The 20,675-nt window shown below is 44.8% G+C and overlaps 1 protein-coding gene across 3 annotated transcripts; it reads right to left on the bottom strand.

Moving 5' to 3' along the window:
* Nucleotides 1-1,103: 1,103 nt before the first annotated feature.
* On the bottom strand, nucleotides 1,104-20,068 carry LOC109879924 (kinesin-like protein KIF23). Of its 3 annotated transcripts, XM_031812553.1 has the most exons (23): nucleotides 19,883-20,012; nucleotides 16,500-16,566; nucleotides 16,245-16,373; nucleotides 15,723-15,828; nucleotides 15,477-15,613; nucleotides 14,991-15,109; nucleotides 14,593-14,763; nucleotides 13,505-13,617; nucleotides 13,304-13,425; nucleotides 12,687-12,789; nucleotides 12,242-12,321; nucleotides 12,009-12,128; nucleotides 11,388-11,550; nucleotides 11,039-11,200; nucleotides 10,463-10,629; nucleotides 10,076-10,249; nucleotides 9,186-9,392; nucleotides 8,466-8,720; nucleotides 3,685-3,921; nucleotides 2,353-2,441; nucleotides 1,964-2,042; nucleotides 1,796-1,848; nucleotides 1,104-1,678 (listed from the first exon to the last, which is right to left on the bottom strand). In XM_031812553.1, exons 1-23 carry the CDS (start codon nucleotides 19,894-19,896, stop codon nucleotides 1,666-1,668), a joined length of 2,880 nt encoding a protein of 959 aa, XP_031668413.1. In that variant the 5' UTR covers nucleotides 19,897-20,012; the 3' UTR covers nucleotides 1,104-1,665. The 3 variants fall into 3 exon arrangements, with proteins under 3 accessions (XP_031668413.1, XP_031668414.1, XP_031668415.1); XM_031812554.1 differs by lacking the exon at nucleotides 8,466-8,720 and having other exon boundaries at nucleotides 19,883-20,068; XM_031812555.1 differs by lacking the exons at nucleotides 3,685-3,921; nucleotides 8,466-8,720.
* Nucleotides 20,069-20,675: the final 607 nt, after the last annotated feature.

Below are 20,675 nucleotides of genomic sequence, written 5' to 3'. Positions count from 1 at the left end.
TATGGCCAGTCACCAAATCAGTGTCAGTATAAAAAGGCCCGTTATAAAATGTACAGTATCTGCTGCCACCTGCTGTTAGTAATGATTATTACAGGAAACAGTAATGCGTTTGAGTCATTACATTATACGGCTAAAGTAAGTCATGCAACATTATAGATGAAAGATACATGTATAAAATGTATCTTAAAATATGAATGAACATTAAAATGTGTGATGGAATTTGACCATGTAGCTCCAATTATACACACACAGCCAACATTATACACACATATCAGCTAGCCTACATGGAACGTCTGATGGGCCAGATTTACAAATACTTCCGAGGCTTAGTGAAATGACTCAGCATACAGAGAAGTGAAATCAGGCAACAACAACACTGTCTGCCTTTCATCTCTCCAACATTCATACTGCACACTGGATGGCAATTGTACACAAAACCAATAATTGCATATGTTCTTCCAGCAAGAAAGAGGTTTCAACCCATTGACAGTCCAAAAGCAGCCAGATATAGTAAATATGCCCAGGACCATTGGCAACATGCTGGTGGAATGTAACCTGACCAGGAGACTAGCAGAGAGTCTGCAGTACACAAGACTTTAGCAGGGGCTCCACAAACTATACAGACTTGCTAGTGAGCGCTTCTGTTTGGCATTTCTCATCAACAGACCGAAGAATGTCAAGCAAACAATGTCAGCCACATAAAAATGTCAGTTTGTTAGCACAGCATTCTGCGTGCTTAGCAATGTCTTAAAGCCATCCGTTCCATTTAAAAAAGGCTGGTACCGGTGGCTGCTGAACTACAAGGACAGCAGTTATTCAGACAGGAGTCTGGCAGTGGCGCTGTTAAGCTGGGGAAGGTTGGGTTAGGACATTAGGTAGAGTGTAACACTGTTTCCCCTAACATAACTGCTGACTTTAAAATATATATATATATATATATCTTAATAAAATGCATTTGATAGATTGGTACTCAAGTCATCACAGCAAATATTTTTGGATGCCAACTGGTTTCAATTGATTATGTTTGGGGCCTGCAGCGCTACATCTACCTCCAAAGCAAGACCTGCCATTCACATGGTTACACAGTAATATAAACAAGGTGGTTAAAGATCATTCTCATTTCTTGATTTATTTTTTTCCAGTTTTTAAATAGTACATTCCTTCAAAAATACATGTATTTGCAGTCAGACAGAGACTGACCGGCAAGCTTTAGCAAAGTATATAATTGGGGTCGTTGCACTAGCAGCCTTCTACCATTGATTTTCTGCAGATTATGTGTGTGAATATAGGTCTATACAACAAGTACCTTGAAACTGAGAAGAAAACTAAAGTTACATTTGTCATCTAAATAGTCTTTGGGTGTGAAAACAACAGTGAAGGAAAGTTTCATAGGTGAAGGTGGTAAGCTATACAATGACACTCTATTCAATGTGATAAGAGAACAAGTTCTCTAAATCATCTAATACAAAGCTAATTGAAAATGTCCCTTTTAAGCTACAGTCATGATTAAATACAACTCAGGTCTTGATCATCACTTGTCTAGAAAAACAGTTCTATAAAAAGCTTGAATTTAAAAAACAAGATGCATAGTTTAAAGTGATGGTAAGTTCACTAGTCCAATGCACAAGACAATTCCAGCATAGAAAAAGATGATCTGTCCAGTTCCTACTTCCTGCGTCTGAAAGGGATGGAGAAAAGAAGTGTAATTTGTCATCAGCAGTTGATTAGTCAATACTATGAAAACATGCAATGTTGTCAGTCAAAATCCCTACTGGAATGTGATATAAATTCTCACTTCTGATAGCCATTCTGGAGACCAAGAGCTGAGCTTGTGCTTGCCACTGGTGCCTGTTGGGAGAAAACATATGTTATACCTTTATGAGCAGGTATCATGACAAAATCTAATAGCTGTTTTACTCCAGCCGAGGTGAATGAGTGATGGACAGTAGTGGGGACAGCTTACCCTGTTCTCTCTGTCGTTCCAGTCCATCTTGTTCCCATCATGTTGTCCTGGCCCGTCTCCCGATGACCTCCTCTTACGACTTCATGGAACAGAAAATATTCACATCAGGACTCTGAATGACCTACACTAAAAACATAGCCAACTATTATTTCAAGAAGAGGAGACCGTGAGGTAATATGTCCTCATCTCAACAGAAGATGATTTCTGATAGGGTTGCAAAAGTTTTCCAGAAATACCACTTGGAATATTCCTGGAAAATACAGAATCATGCAAACAGGATTTTCCCTGGAAACCTAGAAATGTTGGGAAAGTTACCAGAATTTTGCAACGCTACACACAATCTGTCAAAGTGTCTGCATAATAACTGATGGGTTGGCCAATGGGCATACCTTGAAACAGTTGGGCATTCCTGTCGAAGCGTTTCGATGTCTGTGAACTGCACGGCTTGTCCTCCACCTCTCGTTCGGAACACGTCTCCCTGAAGAGGTAGACAACTATCAGATTAAGAGATGTACCACGCAGAAAGACTCAAAGTGAGGGATACAAATGCATTCCCCTCCACAGGTAAATCAGGGACAGTGCATTCGGTAAGTATTCAGACCTCACCACTTTTCCCACATTTTGTTACAGCCTTATTCTAAAATGGATTAAGAAAAAAAAACTAAATCTATACACAATACCCCATAATGACAAAGAACAGTTTATTACATTTTAAATAAAGTATTCAGACCCTTTGCTACAAGACTCGAAATTGAGCTCAGGTGCATCTTGTTTCCATTGATCATCCTTGAGATGTTTCTACAACTTGGAGTCCACCTGTGGTAAATTCAATTGATTGGACATGATTTGAAAAAGGCGCACACCTGTGAAGTTTGGAACCACTAAGACTCCAAACTGAGCAATCGGGGGAGAAGAGCCTTTGTCAAGGAGGTGACCAAGAACCTGATGGTCACTCTGAAAGAGCTCCAGATTTCCTCTGAGGAGATGGGAGAACCTTCCAGAAGGACAACCATCTCTGCAGCACTCCATCAATCAGACCTTTATGGTAGAGTGGCCGGACTGAAGCCACTCCTCAGTAGAAAGCACAAGACAGCCTGCTTGGAGTTTGCCAAAAGACACCTAAAGGACTCTGACCATGAGAAACAAGATTCTCTGCTCTTATGAAACCAAGATTGAACTCTTTGGCCTGAATGCCAAGAGTCAGATATGGAGGAAACCTGGCACCCTCCCTACGGTGAAGCATGGTGGTGGCAGCATCATGTTGTGGGGATGTTTGTAGCGTCATACCCAAGAAGACGAGGGTGTAATCGCTTCCAAAAGGTGCAAAGTACTGAGTAAAGGGTCTGAATACTTATGTAAATGTGTCCGTAAAAAAAAACATCTGCAGAAACCTGTTTTTGCCTTGTCATTATGGGGTATTGTGTCTAGATTGATGAGAGGAAAAAACAATTTAATCTATTTTTGAATAAGGTCGTAACGTAACAAAATGTGGAAAAAGTCAAGGGGTCTGAACACTTTCCGAATGCACTGTACATGGTTGTAGCAGTATAAATCTCTATTTCTGTTTGAAACATTATTACTACAACTCATTGCTCAGGTAGCAAGATCATTCAATAGTAGTCGGAAAGATTCAAACCCAGAAGGTGAAAAAGTCTAAAATATGAGACAGAAACAAAAAAGAGACAGCAATTGAGGAAATAGATTTTTTTTTTTTTTTTTACCTTGATCAGTTTGGTCTGAATCTCCCCATCAGAGGCAAGCTCCTGATGCGTGAGAACATACTTGTGGGATTTAGACAGAGCTTTCTCGCTGGCCGCTGACACTTTGATTGCATTGGGTATGATTGGCTGCATGACCGTGTCTAAATCCAAATTAGAGAGTGGTTTGTGATCTACCCATCGCTGCCCACCCGCTGAGTGTGAGCGTCTGTGGTGCGGGCGAATCGGTGTCCCCGTGGTCTGGTGGGTCCCATTTAAAACAGGGAGGAAAAGACAAAAATCGGGGAATTATTGACAGTTGTGGTGTTAAGGGCCATTGGGTTAGTAGTAGCAGAGTCTATGGCGGACCGGCGACAGGCGTTAGTGTGGGTAGAGTGGGCTGGCAGAACACAGGCGTTAGTGTGGGTAGAGTGGGCTGGCAGAACACAGGCGTTAGTGTGGGTAGAGTGGGCTGGCAGAACACAGGCGTTAGTGTGGGTAGAGTGGGCTGGCAGAACACAGGCGTTAGTGTGGGTAGAGTGGGCTGGCAGAACACAGGCGTTAGTGTTGGTAGAGTGGGCTGGCAGAACACAGGCGTTAGTGTTGGTAGAGTGGGCTGGCAGAACACAGGCGTTAGTGTTGGTAGAGTGGGCTGGCAGAACACAGGCGTTAGTGTGGGTAGAGTGGGCTGGCAGAACACAGGCGTTAGTGTGGGTAGAGTGGGCTGGCAGAACACAGGCGTTAGTGTGGGTAGAGTGGGCTGGCAGAACACAGGCGTTAGTGTGGGTAGAGTGGGCTGGCAGAACACAGGCGTTAGTGTTGGTAGAGTGGGCTGGCAGAACACAGGCGTTAGTGTTGGTAGAGTGGGCTGGCAGAACACAGGCGTTAGTGTTGGTAGAGTGGGCTGGCAGAACACAGGCGTTAGTGTGGGTAGAGTGGGCTGGCAGAACACAGGCGTTAGTGTGGGTAGAGTGGGCTGGCAGAACACAGGCGTTAGTGTGGGTAGAGTGGGCTGGCAGAACACAGGCGTTAGTGTGGGTAGAGTGGGCTGGCAGAACACAGGCGTTAGTGTTGGTAGAGTGGGCTGGCAGAACACAGGCGTTAGTGTTGGTAGAGTGGGCTGGCAGAACACAGGCGTTAGTGTTGGTAGAGTGGGCTGGCAGAACACAGGCGTTAGTGTGGGTAGAGTGGGCTGGCAGAACACAGGCGTTAGTGTGGGTAGAGTGGGCTGGCAGAACACAGGCGTTAGTGTTGGTAGAGTGGGCTGGCAGAACACAGGCGTTAGTGTTGGTAGAGTGGGCTGGCAGAACACAGGCGTTAGTGTTGGTAGAGTGGGCTGGCAGAACACAGGCGTTAGTGTGGGTAGAGTGGGCTGGCAGAACACAGGCGTTAGTGTGGGTAGAGTGGGCTGGCAGAACACAGGCGTTAGTGTGGGTAGAGTGGGCTGGCAGAACACAGGCGTTAGTGTGGGCTGGCAGAACACAGGCGTTAGTGTTGGTAGAGTGGGCTGGCAGAACACAGGCGTTAGTGTGGGTAGAGTGGGCTGGCAGAACATAAAGCCCATGGTTTATACACAGTATAGTTTGAGGTGGTATGGTGGTATGTCCAGGTATAATTGGACAATCCTCTAGGCTGTGGAGGTTCAAATAAAACAGATCATTCCTAAAAACCCTTCCTGTAAGCTTGGCTAATAGAAGACCAACGACAAGTATACTGTAAGTCAATATACAGTGGCAAGTAGGTGAACCCTTTGGAATTACCTGGATTTCTGCATTAATTGGTTTTCAAATTTGATCTGATCTTCATCTAAGTCACAACAATAGACACTGTGCTTAAACTAATAACTATTGTTTTTTTTTTGTCTATATTGAATACATCATTTAAACATTCAGTGTAGGTTGGAAAAGGTATGTGAACCCCAAGGCTAATGACTTCTCAAAGCTAAATTGGAGTCAGCCAACCTGGAGTCCAACCAATGAGACGTTGGTTAGAGCTGCCTTGCCCTATAAACAAAGTTTTACAAAAAATAGAGTTTGCTATTCAGAAGCATTGCCTGATGTGAACCAGGCCTCGAACAAAAGATCTCAGAAGACCTAAGATTAAGAATGGTTGACTTGCATAAAGCTGGAAAGGGTTACAAAAGTATCTCTAAAAGCCTTGATGTTCATCAGTCCAGGGTAAGACAAAATGTCTATAAATGGAGAAAGTTCAGCACTGTTGCTACTCTCCCTAGGAGTGGCCATCCTGCAAAGATGACTGCAAGAGCACAGTGCAGAATGCTCAATGAGGTTAAGAAGAATCCTAGTGTGTCAGCTAAAGACTTACAGAAATCTCTGGAACATGCTAACATCTCACGAGTCCAAGAGAGTACCTGGATGTTCCACAGCACTACTGGCAAAATATTCTGATGAAACTAAAGTTGTTTGGAAGGAACACACAACACTATGTGTGGAGAAAAAAATATGCACAGCAACATGAAAACCTCATCCCAACTGTAAAGTATGGTGGAGGGAGCCTCATGGTTTGGGGCTGCTTTGCTGCCTCAGGGCCTGGACAGCTTGCTATCAGACAGAACAATTAACTCAAGTTATCAAGACTTGTTGCAGAAGAATGTAAGGCTGTCTGCCTGCCAATTGAAGCTCAACAAAAGTTGATGCAACAGTGTGATGACCCAAAACACAGAAGTAAATCAACAACAGAATGAGTTCAACAGAAGAAAACACACCTTCTGGTCTGGCCCAGTCAGAGTCCTGATCTCAACCTGATTGAGATGCTGTGGCATGACCTCAAGAGAGGAGTTCATACCAGACATCACAAGAATATTTCTGAACTGAAACAGTTTTGTAAAAGAGGAATGTTCCAAAATTCCTCCTGACCGTTGTGCAGGTCTGATCTGCAACTACAGAAAACATTTGGTTTGAGGTTATTGCTGCCAAAGGAGGGTCAACCTGTTATTAAATCCAAGGGATCACATACTTTTCCCACCCTGCACTGTGAATGTGTAGTGTGTTCAATGAAAAGTATAATTGTTTGTGTTAGTTTAAGCAGACTGTTGTATATACATACATATATATATGATCAATTTATGCAGAAATCCAGGTATTTCACATACTTTCTCTTGCCACTGTATATACACATTAGCTGCCAACATTATGATTGAAACCAGGTTAGATATGAGTTTTACAGCAGCAATCTATAGCATTATGAATGGATTGTTTCATAAGAGTATTATTAGGACTTGGTAGTTGATTAGGATCCCAGTTAGCTTAAGCAGCTACTCTTCCTGGGGTACGCAAATAGTCTGAGGAGATGTGTGAATATTGTATATGTGAAAGTGTTGAAAAATGTTACCTACTGTAGATAATGCAGCCTGCACTAGGGGACATGGTAACATAACATGGGAGGATAATGGTGATGATAAATGTGATGAGAGGACACCCTGGTTATCAGTCCTGTGGTGGCCATTACAGACAACCAAACACACACATCAAGCAGCTATTGATGCAATTCTGCAGGGTGATTGTTTAAGGGTCTACAAGCATAGCAGAACTAGCTACAGTACATCTACACACACACAAACACACAGATTAAAGCCTACAGGACTACATGCATAGCAGATCTAACTACTGTGATGATACCAGCATCGCAATTTTTTGTTTCCATGGCAAAAATTAAAACACGAAAAAGACAAAACTCTTCGGGCCTTTAAAAACCTGCTATATGGTAATATTGTGTTTGTTTTCTTGCCATGACACTAACGAGTATCGATACTGGTATCAGCCTGGTCCTAATAGCTAGCACATGTACAGTAGGTAAGTATACAAACCAAGCAGCTACAGTTCTACCCGGGTCTAGGGTGTAGTTCTACCCAGGTGTAGTTCTATCCGGGTCTAGGGTGTAGTTCTACCCGGGTGTAGTTCTATCCGGGTCTAGGGTGTAGTTCTATCCGGGTGTAGTTCTATCCGGGTCTAGGGTGTAGTTCTATCCGGGTCTAGTTCTATCCAGGTCTAGGGTGTAGTTCTATCCGGGTCTAGGGTGTAGTTCTATCCGGGTCTAGTTCTATCCAGGTCTAGGGTGTAGTTCTATCCGGGTCTAGGGCGTAGTTCTATCCGGGTCTAGGGTGTAGTTCTATCCGGGTCTAGGGTGTAGTTCTATCCGGGTCTAGTTCTATCCAGGTCTAGGGTGTAGTTCTATCCGGGTCTAGTTCTATCCGGGTCTAGGGTGTAGTTCTATCCGGGTCTAGTTCTATCCGGGTCTAGGGTGTAGTTCTATCCGGGTCTAGTTCTATCCGGGTCTAGGGTGTAGTTCTATCCGGGTCTAGTTCTATCCGGGTCTAGTTCTATCCGGGTCTAGTTCTATCCAGGTCTAGGGTGTAGTTCTATCCGGGTCTAGTTCTATCCGGGTCTAGGGTGTAGTTCTATCCGGGTCTAGGGTGTAGTTCTATCCGGGTCTAGTTCTATCCAGGTCTAGGGAGTAGTTCTATCCGGGTCTAGTTCTATCAGGGTCTAGGGTGTAGTTCTATCCGGGTCTAGTTCTATCCGGGTCTAGGGCGTAGTTCTATCCGGGTCTAGTTCTATCCGGGTCTAGGGCGTAGTTCTATCCGGGTCTAGTTCTATCCGGGTCTAGGGCGTAGTTCTATCCGGGTCTAGGGTGTAGTTCTATCCAGGTTTACAAGCACGGCAGATCCAGCTACTTAAAGTTTACCTCCTGATTTCCAAGACACATATTAAGCCAAAAGCAGGACTATTGCTTCATCTTTGTCTGGGAAACCAGTCCCTTAGAGTGAAATTCTAACACACACTAACCCTTGAGCTTGACTCTAGGTCTAGCCCATGTGTGTGGCTGGGGCCCGGAGCCTCTGTCTCAGGGGCCCATCGCTGGCCTCTCCTGCGGCCCACACTGCTGCTTCCGTATGGGGTCGTTGTTCCGTACGCGCCGGGTGTCCCGGGGGGGTCCCTGCCTATGGGGAACCTCTGCTCCCACTCAGAGATGACGGAGGCTACTGAGAGACTACCAGCAGAGGAGGAGGGTGGGAGGGGGTGGCACTGAGCTGTGCTGACCTGGGGGTGGTAGCAAGAGGGAGTCTGGGAGTATTATATGAAGGCTGTAGCATCTCCAACAGTGTAGATAACATTGTAACAAATAGAACCAACACGATGCACTATTCTACATGACAGACAAATCATATCTGTTCTACAGCAAACAAGTTTCTATCTGAACACTGTAATGTCACAAATGTCAGCAGCGTGAAACAGAGGACAACACATGCAGGTGGCCAGTAACAGTGAGACAGCAGAGTAATAGTACATGTGGTCTGATGACACAGCACCTGCTTAGTAGACAGACTCATACATCTTCAACCCACCATGCAACACAACAGTCCATCAACATTAGAATAGTTCCACAGTCAATATCCACTACAATAACATCAAATCAATCATAGAGAGATGGAGAGAGAATGACAGAGCGAGGGGGAGACGGAGAGATGCGAGAAAGAGAGGCAGTGACAGGGTGTAACAACTCACGGGCAATGGCGAGCGAGATCTCTTCTCAGGGGCGCGAGGCTGATCCTTCTCCCGGGAGTTCCTCTGGGGCTTGTCTGGGGGACGCTGCTGCTCTGAGGTGGTGCTGTTGTTGCTCTCTGATACGATGGCCTTCAGCTGCTTCAGCTTCTCATCCTTCACCCACAGCTTGTTCTGCATCTCCAGCTGCTTGGCGTTCACACGACGCTCCTGAGGTAGCAAGAGGAGGACCAATGTTAACTAGTACACAACTTCAACTAAATGTAAGTAGAACTACAATAACCACCACACCTACCGTCAACTATGTTTATGACCCACTGTCGGGGGGGGGGGGGTCTGTTAGTGACCCCCTCACCGTCTGGGGGTTAGTTAGCAGCCTGAGGGACCCCCCCACAGTCTGGGGTTAGTTAGCAGCTTAGTGACCAGATCTATTGAAAGAGTGGAGGGAGGGCTGAGTGAGTGGAGGGAGGGCTGAGTGAGTGGAGGGAGGGCTGAGTGAGTGGAGGGAGGGCTGAGTGAGTGGAGGGAGGGCTGAGTGAGTGGAGGGAGGGCTGAGTGAGTGGAGGGAGGGCTGAGTGAGTGGAGGGAGGGCTGAGTGAGTGGAGGGAGGGCTGAGTGAGTGGAAGGAGGGCTGAGTGAGTGGAGGGAGGGCTGAGTGAGTGGAGGGAGGGCTGAGTGAGTGGAAGGAGGGCTGAGTGAGTGGAGGGAGGGCTGAGTGAGTGGAGGGAGGGCTGAGTGAGTGGAGGGAGGGCTGAGTGAGTGGAGGGAGGGCTGAGTGAGTGGAAGGAGGGCTGAGTGAGTGGAGGGAGGGCTGAGTGAGTGGAAGGAGGGCTGAGTGAGTGGAGGGAGGGCTGAGTGAGTGGAGGGAGGGCTGAGGTGAACACTCCACTTACACACTCCTTCTCCCACTGGTGTTTGGTGTCAGACACCATGCCCTGCATGCGTGCCTCCATGCGCTTCCTCTCCGACAGCTCCCGCTGCAGCCTCTGCTCACGGCTCTCCAGCTCCTGCTGCAGCGACCGCTTGTCCCCCTCATAGATATTGGTGGTCTTCTGAAGAATGTCAATCTGAGAGGAGTGGGCATAAGGCATTAAAAGGTATGTAAAAAAGTTCAGGATCATTTTCAAATGAGTTCAATTAGGATGTACAAATGCATGGGTTTCAGTGATATAAAAATTTAGCTGAGGAGAGGCAGGGGGAGAGAACGAGGCGGGGGGAGGGGCGAACGAGGCAGGGGGGGGGGGGGGAGAGAAGAGAGAGAGGGAGGACTGAGACTTCACCTTGTATTCCAGCATTTTGGATTTCTTCTCCAGCCGATCCATCTCATTCTTCTGGTTGAACATGATCTTGTCCTTCTCCCCTAGTTTACCCCGCTGTTCATGGATAAAGTTCTCCTTGGCCATCAGGTGGCCATCAAACTCCTGGAGCATGGATTTCAGTGTGTTGGCTGTTGGTAAAGGGGGAAAGGAATGGGAATGAATCCATTGGTACAAATGTAACTTTAATCTTGTCCACTAAAGGTAGACAATAAGTTTACACTAACTAAACATTTACCTATAGCAAAACATACCCCAAGAAAAGCCAGATAAACATCAAAAGACAATGATGAATTTAAATAGAGGACGTCTATGACATTTCAAAAGATAGGAGACTAAATGTGCAGCTCTAAAGCCCGTAGTATTTTATTAGGATTCCCTTAAGACGTTGCTGAAGCAGCAGCTACTCTTCCTGGAGTCAACACAGAACATGACATAATACAGAACATTAACAGAACTACAGTACATACATTTCAAATAAATAGAGGTCCTGTACTGACAAAATACCCTTAATTAGGTCTATAGTGGCCTGGTCCGTACCAGTTCTGGTGTACTGCTCAGTGATCATCTGGCGGATGCGGTGCCTCCTCTCCAGCACCTCTATGAGGCGGGGCAGGATCTGCTCATCGGTGGGATCCACCAACTCACAGGCAGGCAGGGCCGGCAGGCTGTCCAGGAGCTGGTTCAGCACCGAGCCATCCCCTGGAAGATCAGTGAAGAACAGATTAACTTGACTTAACATTAGTGCTGGCTGAGGTGGTCACATTGGACGGTTCTAACATGACCCATGTACAATCAGATGCTTTAAAATGAGATGTGAAAGCCTTCCTGCTTTGTAGCTAGCTAGCTAGATATATCTCTCTCTGTGTGATTATGTGTGTGTACATACCGGTGTTGTTGGATCCCCCAGGGTGCTCCTCCTGGCGCCGTGACAACTCGTCTCTGAAGGCCTGGTTCCGGTGTCTCCGCCCCGCCGCCAGGCTGCAAATGGGCCTGTCCACCGGCCGCGCCACCTCAACCTCCTGGGTCAACTCCGCAAAGCGCATGACCAACTGAAGGAACACACACACGGTTACGTCTGGTTGATATTTCAATTTCTTAGGGCTGTTATTGGGATCTAACTCAGATCAGTTACCATGGTTTCTTAGGGCTGTTATTGGGATCTCATTTCAGATCAGTTACCATGGTTTCTTGGGGCTGTTATTGGGATCTCATTTCAGATCAGTTACCATGGTTTCTTGGGGCTGTTATTGGGATCTCATTTCAGATCAGTTACCATGGTTTCTTGGGGCTGTTATTGGGATCTCATTTCAGATCAGTTACCATGGTTTCTTGGGGCTGTTATTGGGCTCTCATTTCAGATCAGTTACCATGGTTTCTTGGGGCTGTTATTGGGATCTCATTTCAGATCAGTTACCATGGTTTCTTGGGGCTGTTATTGGGATCTCATTTCAGATCAGTTACCATGGTTTCTTGGGGCTGTTATTGGGCTCTAACTCAGATCAGTTACCATGGTTTCTTCATAGTCGTCAGCTTTAGGGTTGACACACACAACCATGCGGACTTTCCCTTCACCGTCAAAATAGTTCTTGAACAGATGAGTGACTTTAGAGTCTCTGTAAGGAACCATCTGAAACAAAAAAACACAGTATCATTGTGTTACTTTATGACATAATATCAGTGCTCGACTCATCTGGTCTACAGTTTTATCAAGTACACAGAGATTCATTCAAAATGACCAACCCGGTTTGTTCCACACATCTGGTTCTCTCGGAGGACTTCTATACAGGTGCGTAAGGTCATCAGGGACTGGTTGATGTTGCCTGGGGAAAGAGTGGAGATGCCAGGTAAAGATGGGTGCATGTTGTGAAGTCAGTAGGTCAGTACTAGTCTGGGTACCAATCTGTTTAGCCATGATTCCACTCCTGTCATGCTAAACATGTGGCATATGACACAGAGCACAAGGAGTGGAATGTTAGCTAAACAGACTCTACCCCAGGCTAGGTCAGTGGTGCTGTTAGACAAACAGAATGTTAGCTAAACAGACTGGTCCCCAGGCTAGGTCAGTGGTGCTGTTAGACAAACATAATGTTAGCTAAACAGACGGGTCCCCAGGCTAGGTCAGTGGTGCTGTTAGACAAACAGAAAAGTAAAGGATTTTTCTATGGGTCCTACGTTGTCAGCTCACCTGCTTCCCGGAGGCGGCTGCCCTCGGCTTTAGTCCTGCTGGTGCGTTCACTCCCTGCCAGGTCCACCAGACACAGCTGGCTAACAGTCACCTGGTTCTTGTCCTGTAACACAGCCAGGCTATCAGAGGCTAGGCTATCAGAGCTAGCACTGGTAGATGTCCATGTGGTCCAGTGATAGCTGTTAGCATGCCTGCTCTGCATTGGGTCTTCTAGTGAAACATACACAAGCCAACACAGCTTCTACTAGTGACGGAGCAACAGATATATATTGTGCTAGCTCACATAGTAATTAAAGGATGTTTGTGTTTGTTATCTTAAGGTTAGGTCAAGTCAGGGATGGAGAGTATGCCAAGCCACTGAGCCAAAGCTAGTACTGGTCACACCAGGCTGGTAGAACATTTTCCCAACTAGCCTCCCGGTTAGAGACATTTTGTATTTTCAGATATCGCATGGCACAGATATTAAACCAAGGCTACTAAAAAAATATGGTGTACTAGCCTGGCTGGCCAGTGCCCAAAATCCTTGTTCCATCCCTGGGTCAAGGTAGTGGATTTTGCCTTCACTTCTATATGAAGAACTGTATGGGCAAGATCTAAAGATGCAAGGTTCAAGTCACCTGCAAAATGTGGTCTCCATCTGCGTCCAGCGGAGCTTGAGCCAGTTTGACAATGAACACACTGTGAGAGCGACTGGACTCACGGTTCAGCTGAGTATCGGCAATCCTCCTTTTCTTTTGGCCTGGACAGAAGTAAATACGGTGGACTAATACAGAGGGGAAAAAAGTTCCTTCAAAAGAAATGACTAAAATCCCACTCACCCCGCCAAAACACTTCGAAGGCTTCCACTGTGGACTTCACCTCGACCTCTGTGCATCCTGACACATACATGTTGTGGTTCTGGTCCTCACGTAAAATCTTTGATTGAGGCGGTCTGCAACCGTGGAGAGCAACAATACGGTTAACCACCACACAGCCTACAACAAATAAACTAGACTATAACCACAAGCAAAAAGTCAACATGACAATGTTAAAACAACGGTTATGACTGTTCAAAACAGTCAAGGGGGAAAAGACATGCATTATGTCAAGCTTCCCAGCCGCAGCACAGATCAGTTTCCCCAACGCCATTCAGGGACGTGTTAACACTAATCTCATGACAATCAGCAGTTTAAAAACACTACCTCTACAAAGGCAACCAGAGACAGAGGGACAAAAGCAATACGACATGTTTAAATGTATATACTATATAATAACACCAAATACCATACGCATTATATGCAGGGTTCTAGATTGGGAGGGGATGATGGACCATACGCATTATACACAGGGTTCTAGATTGGGAGGGGATGATGGACCATACGCATTATACACAGGGTTCTAGATTGGGAGGGGATGATGGTACCATACACATTATATGCAGGGTTCTAGATTGGGAGGGGATGATGGTACCATACGCATTACATGCAGGGTCCCTACATTGGGAGGGGATGTAGTGGAGGGATGATGGCTAGATAATTCTGCCATGTTTTTCTACTTTTAAACTGTATACACTTAGCCTGGGACCAGATATATGAAACTGCTTCAAAGGTGAAACAAAGCTAGTTGATCAGTGTGGTCCCAGGCTAGTTTCACACTGACCACGTACATCAACTCAGGGTTCTGTAGAGGTGTGCCTCCACCAGGTCGCCTAACAAACACAAAACATTTCACATCTCTAACCTACAATACATCTTACATTGACTGGTGCATTCTGAACACTAAAATTAACTGTAGAAGATACAAATGACAGGAAAGACGTGGGGTAGGACCACTCTGGCAGAATGATTTACTGGTCTCCCTTTACATAGCTTTTTAATTAAATTACACAACAATACATAACTACTGGTAACACAAAACCTGGACTTACTTGGGTCGTATGGGGTCTATTGGCATGTCTTCCAGCAGATCGTAGATGTAGTTATTGTATATTTCTATGTAGGATACAAAGACACTGTAGCAGCTGTCCTCGTCAACTCCCTCACATTTGCAAGCTTCCTCAGGACTGATCATGTCTGCGAACTCTGGGTCAGGTTTTTGCCTGAAGGACAGAACCAACGCAAAACCTCAGTCTCAAACCAACTTCAACAATCAAGAAAGTGCCATTTCCAATATCATTTCAACAGGTTGCCTTTAGGTCATCCAAATAGTCTCTGAAACACTAAAATCAATGCATGAAAGATGCCAATAACCTAGCATCTAGTTACATCTGATGGTGATCACAAATGTGTGCAGGAAACATGTTTGGCTTATAAAACCCATGCATACTTTGAGGACGGTGTTTTGGGCACGGTGGACTGTTGATTTGATTCTCTCTTCTGTCTCTCCAGGAGAGCATCCACCTGACCTTGGATTTCCATGCCATTCTTGTCGTCTGTCCTAAACACCTGCGAGATTGAACATTTGAAAGCTAGACGTATAGGGATTAGCGCTCAATTTAACATTTGAAAGCTAGATGTATAGGGATTAGCGCTCAATTTAACATTTGAAAGCTAGATGTATAGGGATTAGCGCTCAATTTAACATTTGGAGAACCTGAAATTCGAATAGTAAAATAATATCAGCACATATTTGCTGTTGAATAAAAAGGCCAACTCAAAGTTAAGTCTCTCACAAGCACTTGATTGGCTAATGTACCAACACATTCAGTTCAATGTATAAATCTCTGATGAAAAGACAAGGACAAAAGCATACAATGATGCTCTGTAGGAACAGAGTTGTACACCCAGAGATATGACAGAAAATAAGTCTTACAAATCTCTTGGCCTGTAATGGACCGATGCTGTTGAATAGCATGTCCAGAGAGCGGGGGAGGAGACCACCTTCTCCTGGAGAGCCTGTCATGGTAAACGTCTTTCCACTGCCTGTGACGCCATAAGTGAAAAGCAATCCTATGGACAGCAAAGAAAAACTAAAATCACCGCTCAACACCCTGTCGAAACCAAATACTTTAAAAACGTATGCATTATTACAAATAAATGAGCAGTTTCGCTCACTTACCATTCTTGCAGTGAATGAGGTCATCCACAAGTGCTTTGGCAACATCCTCAAACAACTCTATTTGGGAGGTTTGAATTCCAAACACTTTTTTGAAGGAGTACTGAGTCTGTGAAAGAAAAGCACGTTCATGATGAGATGACATCATAGAGAGACGGTCTATGAAAGAACACGTTCATGATGAGATGACATCATAGAGAGACGGTCTATGAAAGTAAACACCATTATGAGATGACATCATAGAGAGACGGCCTATGAAAGAACACGTTCACTATGAGATGACATCAGAGAGAGATGGCCTATGAAAGAACACGTTCACTATGAGATGAAATCATAGAGAGACGGCCTATGAAAGAACACGTTCACTATGAGATAACATCATAGAGACGGCCTATGAAAGTAAACACCATTATGAGATGACATCATAGAGAGACGGCCTATGAAAGAACACGTTCATTATGAGATGACACAGAAAGACACATCATAGAGAGAGATGTAATGTAGCTAGCTGTGTTACACCGGTACCTCTTTGTATTCCCCATTGCGGTTGGCTTTGATGCCATCAGGAGCATGCAGCTGAATGGTGGTGCTGCTGATCATTTCAATACAACACTCCTCATCTGTAGCTCCTAAAGGACGGATACGGCAGTACACCTGCACACAGCAAATCACCATACTGTAAGACGCGTCATTCATTAGCTACGTATACATTATTCAGTCATTATCACCTTGCCTTTAGTAACTATTAATAGAAGTGACAGCTGACAGTGACCAACTTACACCAACTGGGTCTTTTTGTGTGTGGGATGTTTTCTTCAGGGGTGGCCTCCGTGGAGTTTTGCCCTTTCTGTGAAATGAATGAGGGGCATTTAGAGGTTGAGTAGCTACAGTACATTTACACAGTGATGGACTTGGAGAAAGTGGCAAAAAAAACAAAAAAAACACTGCAACAAGACATGGCTAGCATAACTAACACATAGTTAGCAACAAATCCAGAAGACAGCAGATCCGACCCGCTTGCTTACAGCTGTACTAGGGTCAGACAGGGTTCCTGTGTAGATTAACATTTCAGTTAGTGCTAAACACAGCTGCTAGAATCTTGACTAGAACCAAAAAACGTGATCATATTACTCCAGTGCTAGCCTTTCTACACTGGCTTCCTGTCAAGGCTTCCTGGGCTTGCTCCTACCTATCAGCAGGCCTCCCTACTGTCCCTAGAACATCTAAGCAAACAGCTGGAGGCAGGGCTTTCTCCTATAGAGATCAATTTTTATGGAATGGTCTGCCTATTCATTGTGAGAGACACAGACTCCGTCTCAACCTTTAAGTTGTTATTGAAGACCCACCTCTTCAGTAGGTCATATGATTGAGTGTAGTCTGGCCCAGGAGCGAATGTATACAGAAAAGCACTGGAGCAACGAATCGCACTTGCTGTCTCTGTCTGGCCGGTTCCCCTCTCTCCACTGGGATTCTCTGCATCAAACCTTAGTGGTGTGGGGGCTGTGCCTTGTCAAAGTGGGAGGGGTTATATCCTGCCTGTTTGGCCGAGCCCGTGGGTATCGTCGGACGGGGCCACAGTGTCTCCCGACCCCTCCGGTCTCAGCCTCCCATATTTATGCTGCAATAGTTTGTGTCGGGGAGCTAGGGTCAGTCTGTTATATTTGGAGTATTTCTCCTGTCTGAATTTAAGTGTGCTCTCTCTAATCCTTTCTCGGAGGACGTGAGCCCTAGGACCATGCCTCAGGACTACCTGGCCTGATGACTCCTTGCTGTCAGAGACCTGGCCAGGTGGTGCCAGAATAACAACCTATCCCTCAACGTAACCAAGACTAAGGAGATTGTGGACTACAGGAAAAGGAGGACCAAGCAAGTCCCCATTCTCATCAATGGGGCTGTAATGGAGCAGGTTGAGAGCTTCATGTTCCTTGGTGTCGACATCAACAAACTAGAATGGTCCAAACACACCAAGACAGTCGTGAAGAGGGCACGACAAAGCCTATTACCCATCAGGAAACTAAAAAGATTTGGCATGGGTCCTAAGATCCTCAAAAAGGTTCTACAGCTGCAACATTGAGAGCATCCTGACTGGTTGCATCACTGCCTGGTACGGCAAATGCTCGGCATCTGACCGCAAGGCACTACAGAGGGTAGTGTGTACAGCCCAGTACACCACTGGGGCTAAGCTGCCTGCCATCCAGGACCTCTACACCAGGCTGTCTGAGGAAGGTCCTAAGAATTGTCAAAGACCCCAGCCATAGACTGTTCTCTAGGACAAAAAGGCTTCTCAACAGTTTTAACCCCCAAACCATAAGACTCCTGAACAGGTAATCAAATGGCTACCCGGACTATTTGCATTGTTTGCCCCAACCCCTCTTTTTACGCTGCTGCTACTCTCTGTTTATCATATATGCACAGTCACGTTAACTATACATTCATGTACATTCTACCTCAATTGGGACGACCAAACACTGCTCCCGCACATTAGCTAACCGGGCTATCTGCCTTGTGTCCCGCCACCCACCAACCCCTCGTTTACGTACTGCTACTCTCTGTTCATCATATATGCAGTCACTTTAACCATATCTACATACTACCTCAATTAGCCTGACTAACCGGTGTCTGTATGTAGCCTCGCTACTGCATATAGCCTGTCATTTTACTGTTGTTTTAATTCTTTACTTACCTATTGTTCAATACATTTTTTGCACTGTTGGTTAGAGCCTCTAAGTAAGCATTTCACTGTAAGGTCTACACCGGTTGTATTCTGCACAAGTGACAAATAATCTTTGATTTGTCCCCAGTCCACCTGGTCATGCTGCTGCTCCCAGACCTGCTGTTATCAAATCTCTAGAGACAGCAGGAGCGGTAGAGATTATTGTATATATATATTTTTTAAACCTTTATTTAACCAGGTAGGCCGGTTGAAAACAAGTTTACAACTGCGACCTGGCTGCAGTTGTAAAGCAGTGCGACAAAAAACAGAGTTACAAATGGAATAAACAAACGTACAGCCAACAACACAATAGAAAAGTCTATATACAGTGTGTGCAAATGAGAAGATTAGGGAGGTAAGACAATAAATAGGTCCTAGTGACGAAGTAATTACAATTGAGCAATTAAACACTGGAGTGATAGATACTCTGAATGATCGGCTATGAAAAGCCAACAGACATTTACTCCTGAGGTGCTGACCTGTTGCACCCTCTACAACCACTGTGATTATTATTATTTGACCCGGATGGTCATTTATGAACATCTTGGCCATGTTCTGTTATAATCTCCACCAGGTACAGCTGGTTCCCTCTCTAGGTTTCTTCATTAGGTTTTGGCCTTTCTAGGGAGTTTTTCCTAGCCACCGTGCTTCTACATCTGCATGGCTTGCTGTTTGGGGTTTTAGGCTGGTTTCTGTACAGCACTTTGTGACATAATCTGATGTAAAAAGGGGCTTTATAAATAAATGTGATTAATTGACCATGGAGTCAGCGCCAGATGTTTCTCGGAAAACTGTCCATTTCGTTTTCATGCTAGGTAGCAGAAGCCACAGCAGTCATTTTGGACTGGCAGTGTCAGCCAATCAACTCCTTTCTTGTTCAACTTGACATGCCATTCCATAATGGCCGATGTGGCTACTACTAGCTAGCATTAGGACAGACGGCAGTTTACTTAAAACTAACCGTTGTTCAATCTTATTGGTGTAACTATTGGGATAATGGGACAATTCGGAGTACAAGGTATTTATTCATTCCTGCATTGAGGTACCTTTCCGATATATCTTGCACTGTTTCCCAGTGCATTAAGTGCACACAGTTAGCCTGTCAGAACCTGGTGCAGCTGTAAGCAAGCGGGTCGGATCTGCTGGCTACAAAAATCAGCCCATCCTTCAGAAAAGTATACATGTTCAAGTCAAACTCGCAAACTGGCGTCTCAATTTATTGTGTTGGCTAAAGTCTATGCATTATGTTGGAGTAGCTTGCTAAACTGGCGAACATTACATTCGACATGATACTTAGATATCACGCCATTGTGGCTAGTTAGTTATCAATGCAGGTTATCTGCCGGTTTAGTTAGCTAGAAAGCTAAAATGCTAACTGCTGGCTACCTTGTTCGCTATTGTTATTAAACTCCTTACGAATGAAAACGTTACATAATAGTATTGTACTTACGCAGGTCTTTGCATTTTTAATGTTGCCTTTGTTTATCTTTCCCCTTAAGTTCGATGAGCTTCTTCAGTTTTTGAAAATTCCCTCTCGTGTGACGTCACGTAGGTGTTGGTGGTTTTGCGCCAATAAAAACGCAGACAGCTTAATCATTATTCGAAGGAAGCCCCTCCCCCACATTTGTGTCGCCCCAAAGTACCTTCTTATCAGCCCTGACCGAACATATAGGATCCGCTGAGTGTGTGCTGCACACTTCTGCATTATATGTTGGGAATAAAACTAACCATATCTTCAATAATCATTCAATAAAAAACAATATTGTGTACAATGTCTTTTTCAAGAATATTGTGCGCCTATGATAAAATCCAAAGTGATCCTCTAGCCTACATGTGATTAATGAAATAAGAAAAACAAAGTGAGCTCTTCTTCAAATGTACTACAATGAGAAAACAGTGTTTGGAGTTTGCTGTAGGCCTAGTTCATGTGTTGCATTCACAGGATGTTTTTGCTCCCTAGTTTATTTCAAGGTAATACACAGACACCTTTTATTTATGAGAATTCACAATAAATAACATTTCAAAATATATGAACTAAAATGAAACAAGATTTACAGGAGCCAAAGAAACTGTTTAATGTGTAACGGAGAACTATAATGTCTTGGTGATGCTTTAAATAATACTGTACTTAACAGTTTACAGGAAAGCGATCTGACATGTATCACTTGTATCTCTAAAAGGCAGCTTCACTTTAGTAGCTGACCATCATACATACTGTACACTTCATAAGTTATTGTATCCTT

The sequence above is a fragment of the Oncorhynchus kisutch genome, unplaced genomic scaffold (genome assembly GCF_002021735.2).
Source record: "Oncorhynchus kisutch isolate 150728-3 unplaced genomic scaffold, Okis_V2 Okis03b-Okis08b_hom, whole genome shotgun sequence".
Lineage (NCBI taxonomy): Eukaryota > Metazoa > Chordata > Actinopteri > Salmoniformes > Salmonidae > Oncorhynchus > Oncorhynchus kisutch.
The sequence above is the reverse complement of the archived record's forward strand: the minus strand, read 5'-3'. Positions and strand labels throughout refer to the sequence as shown.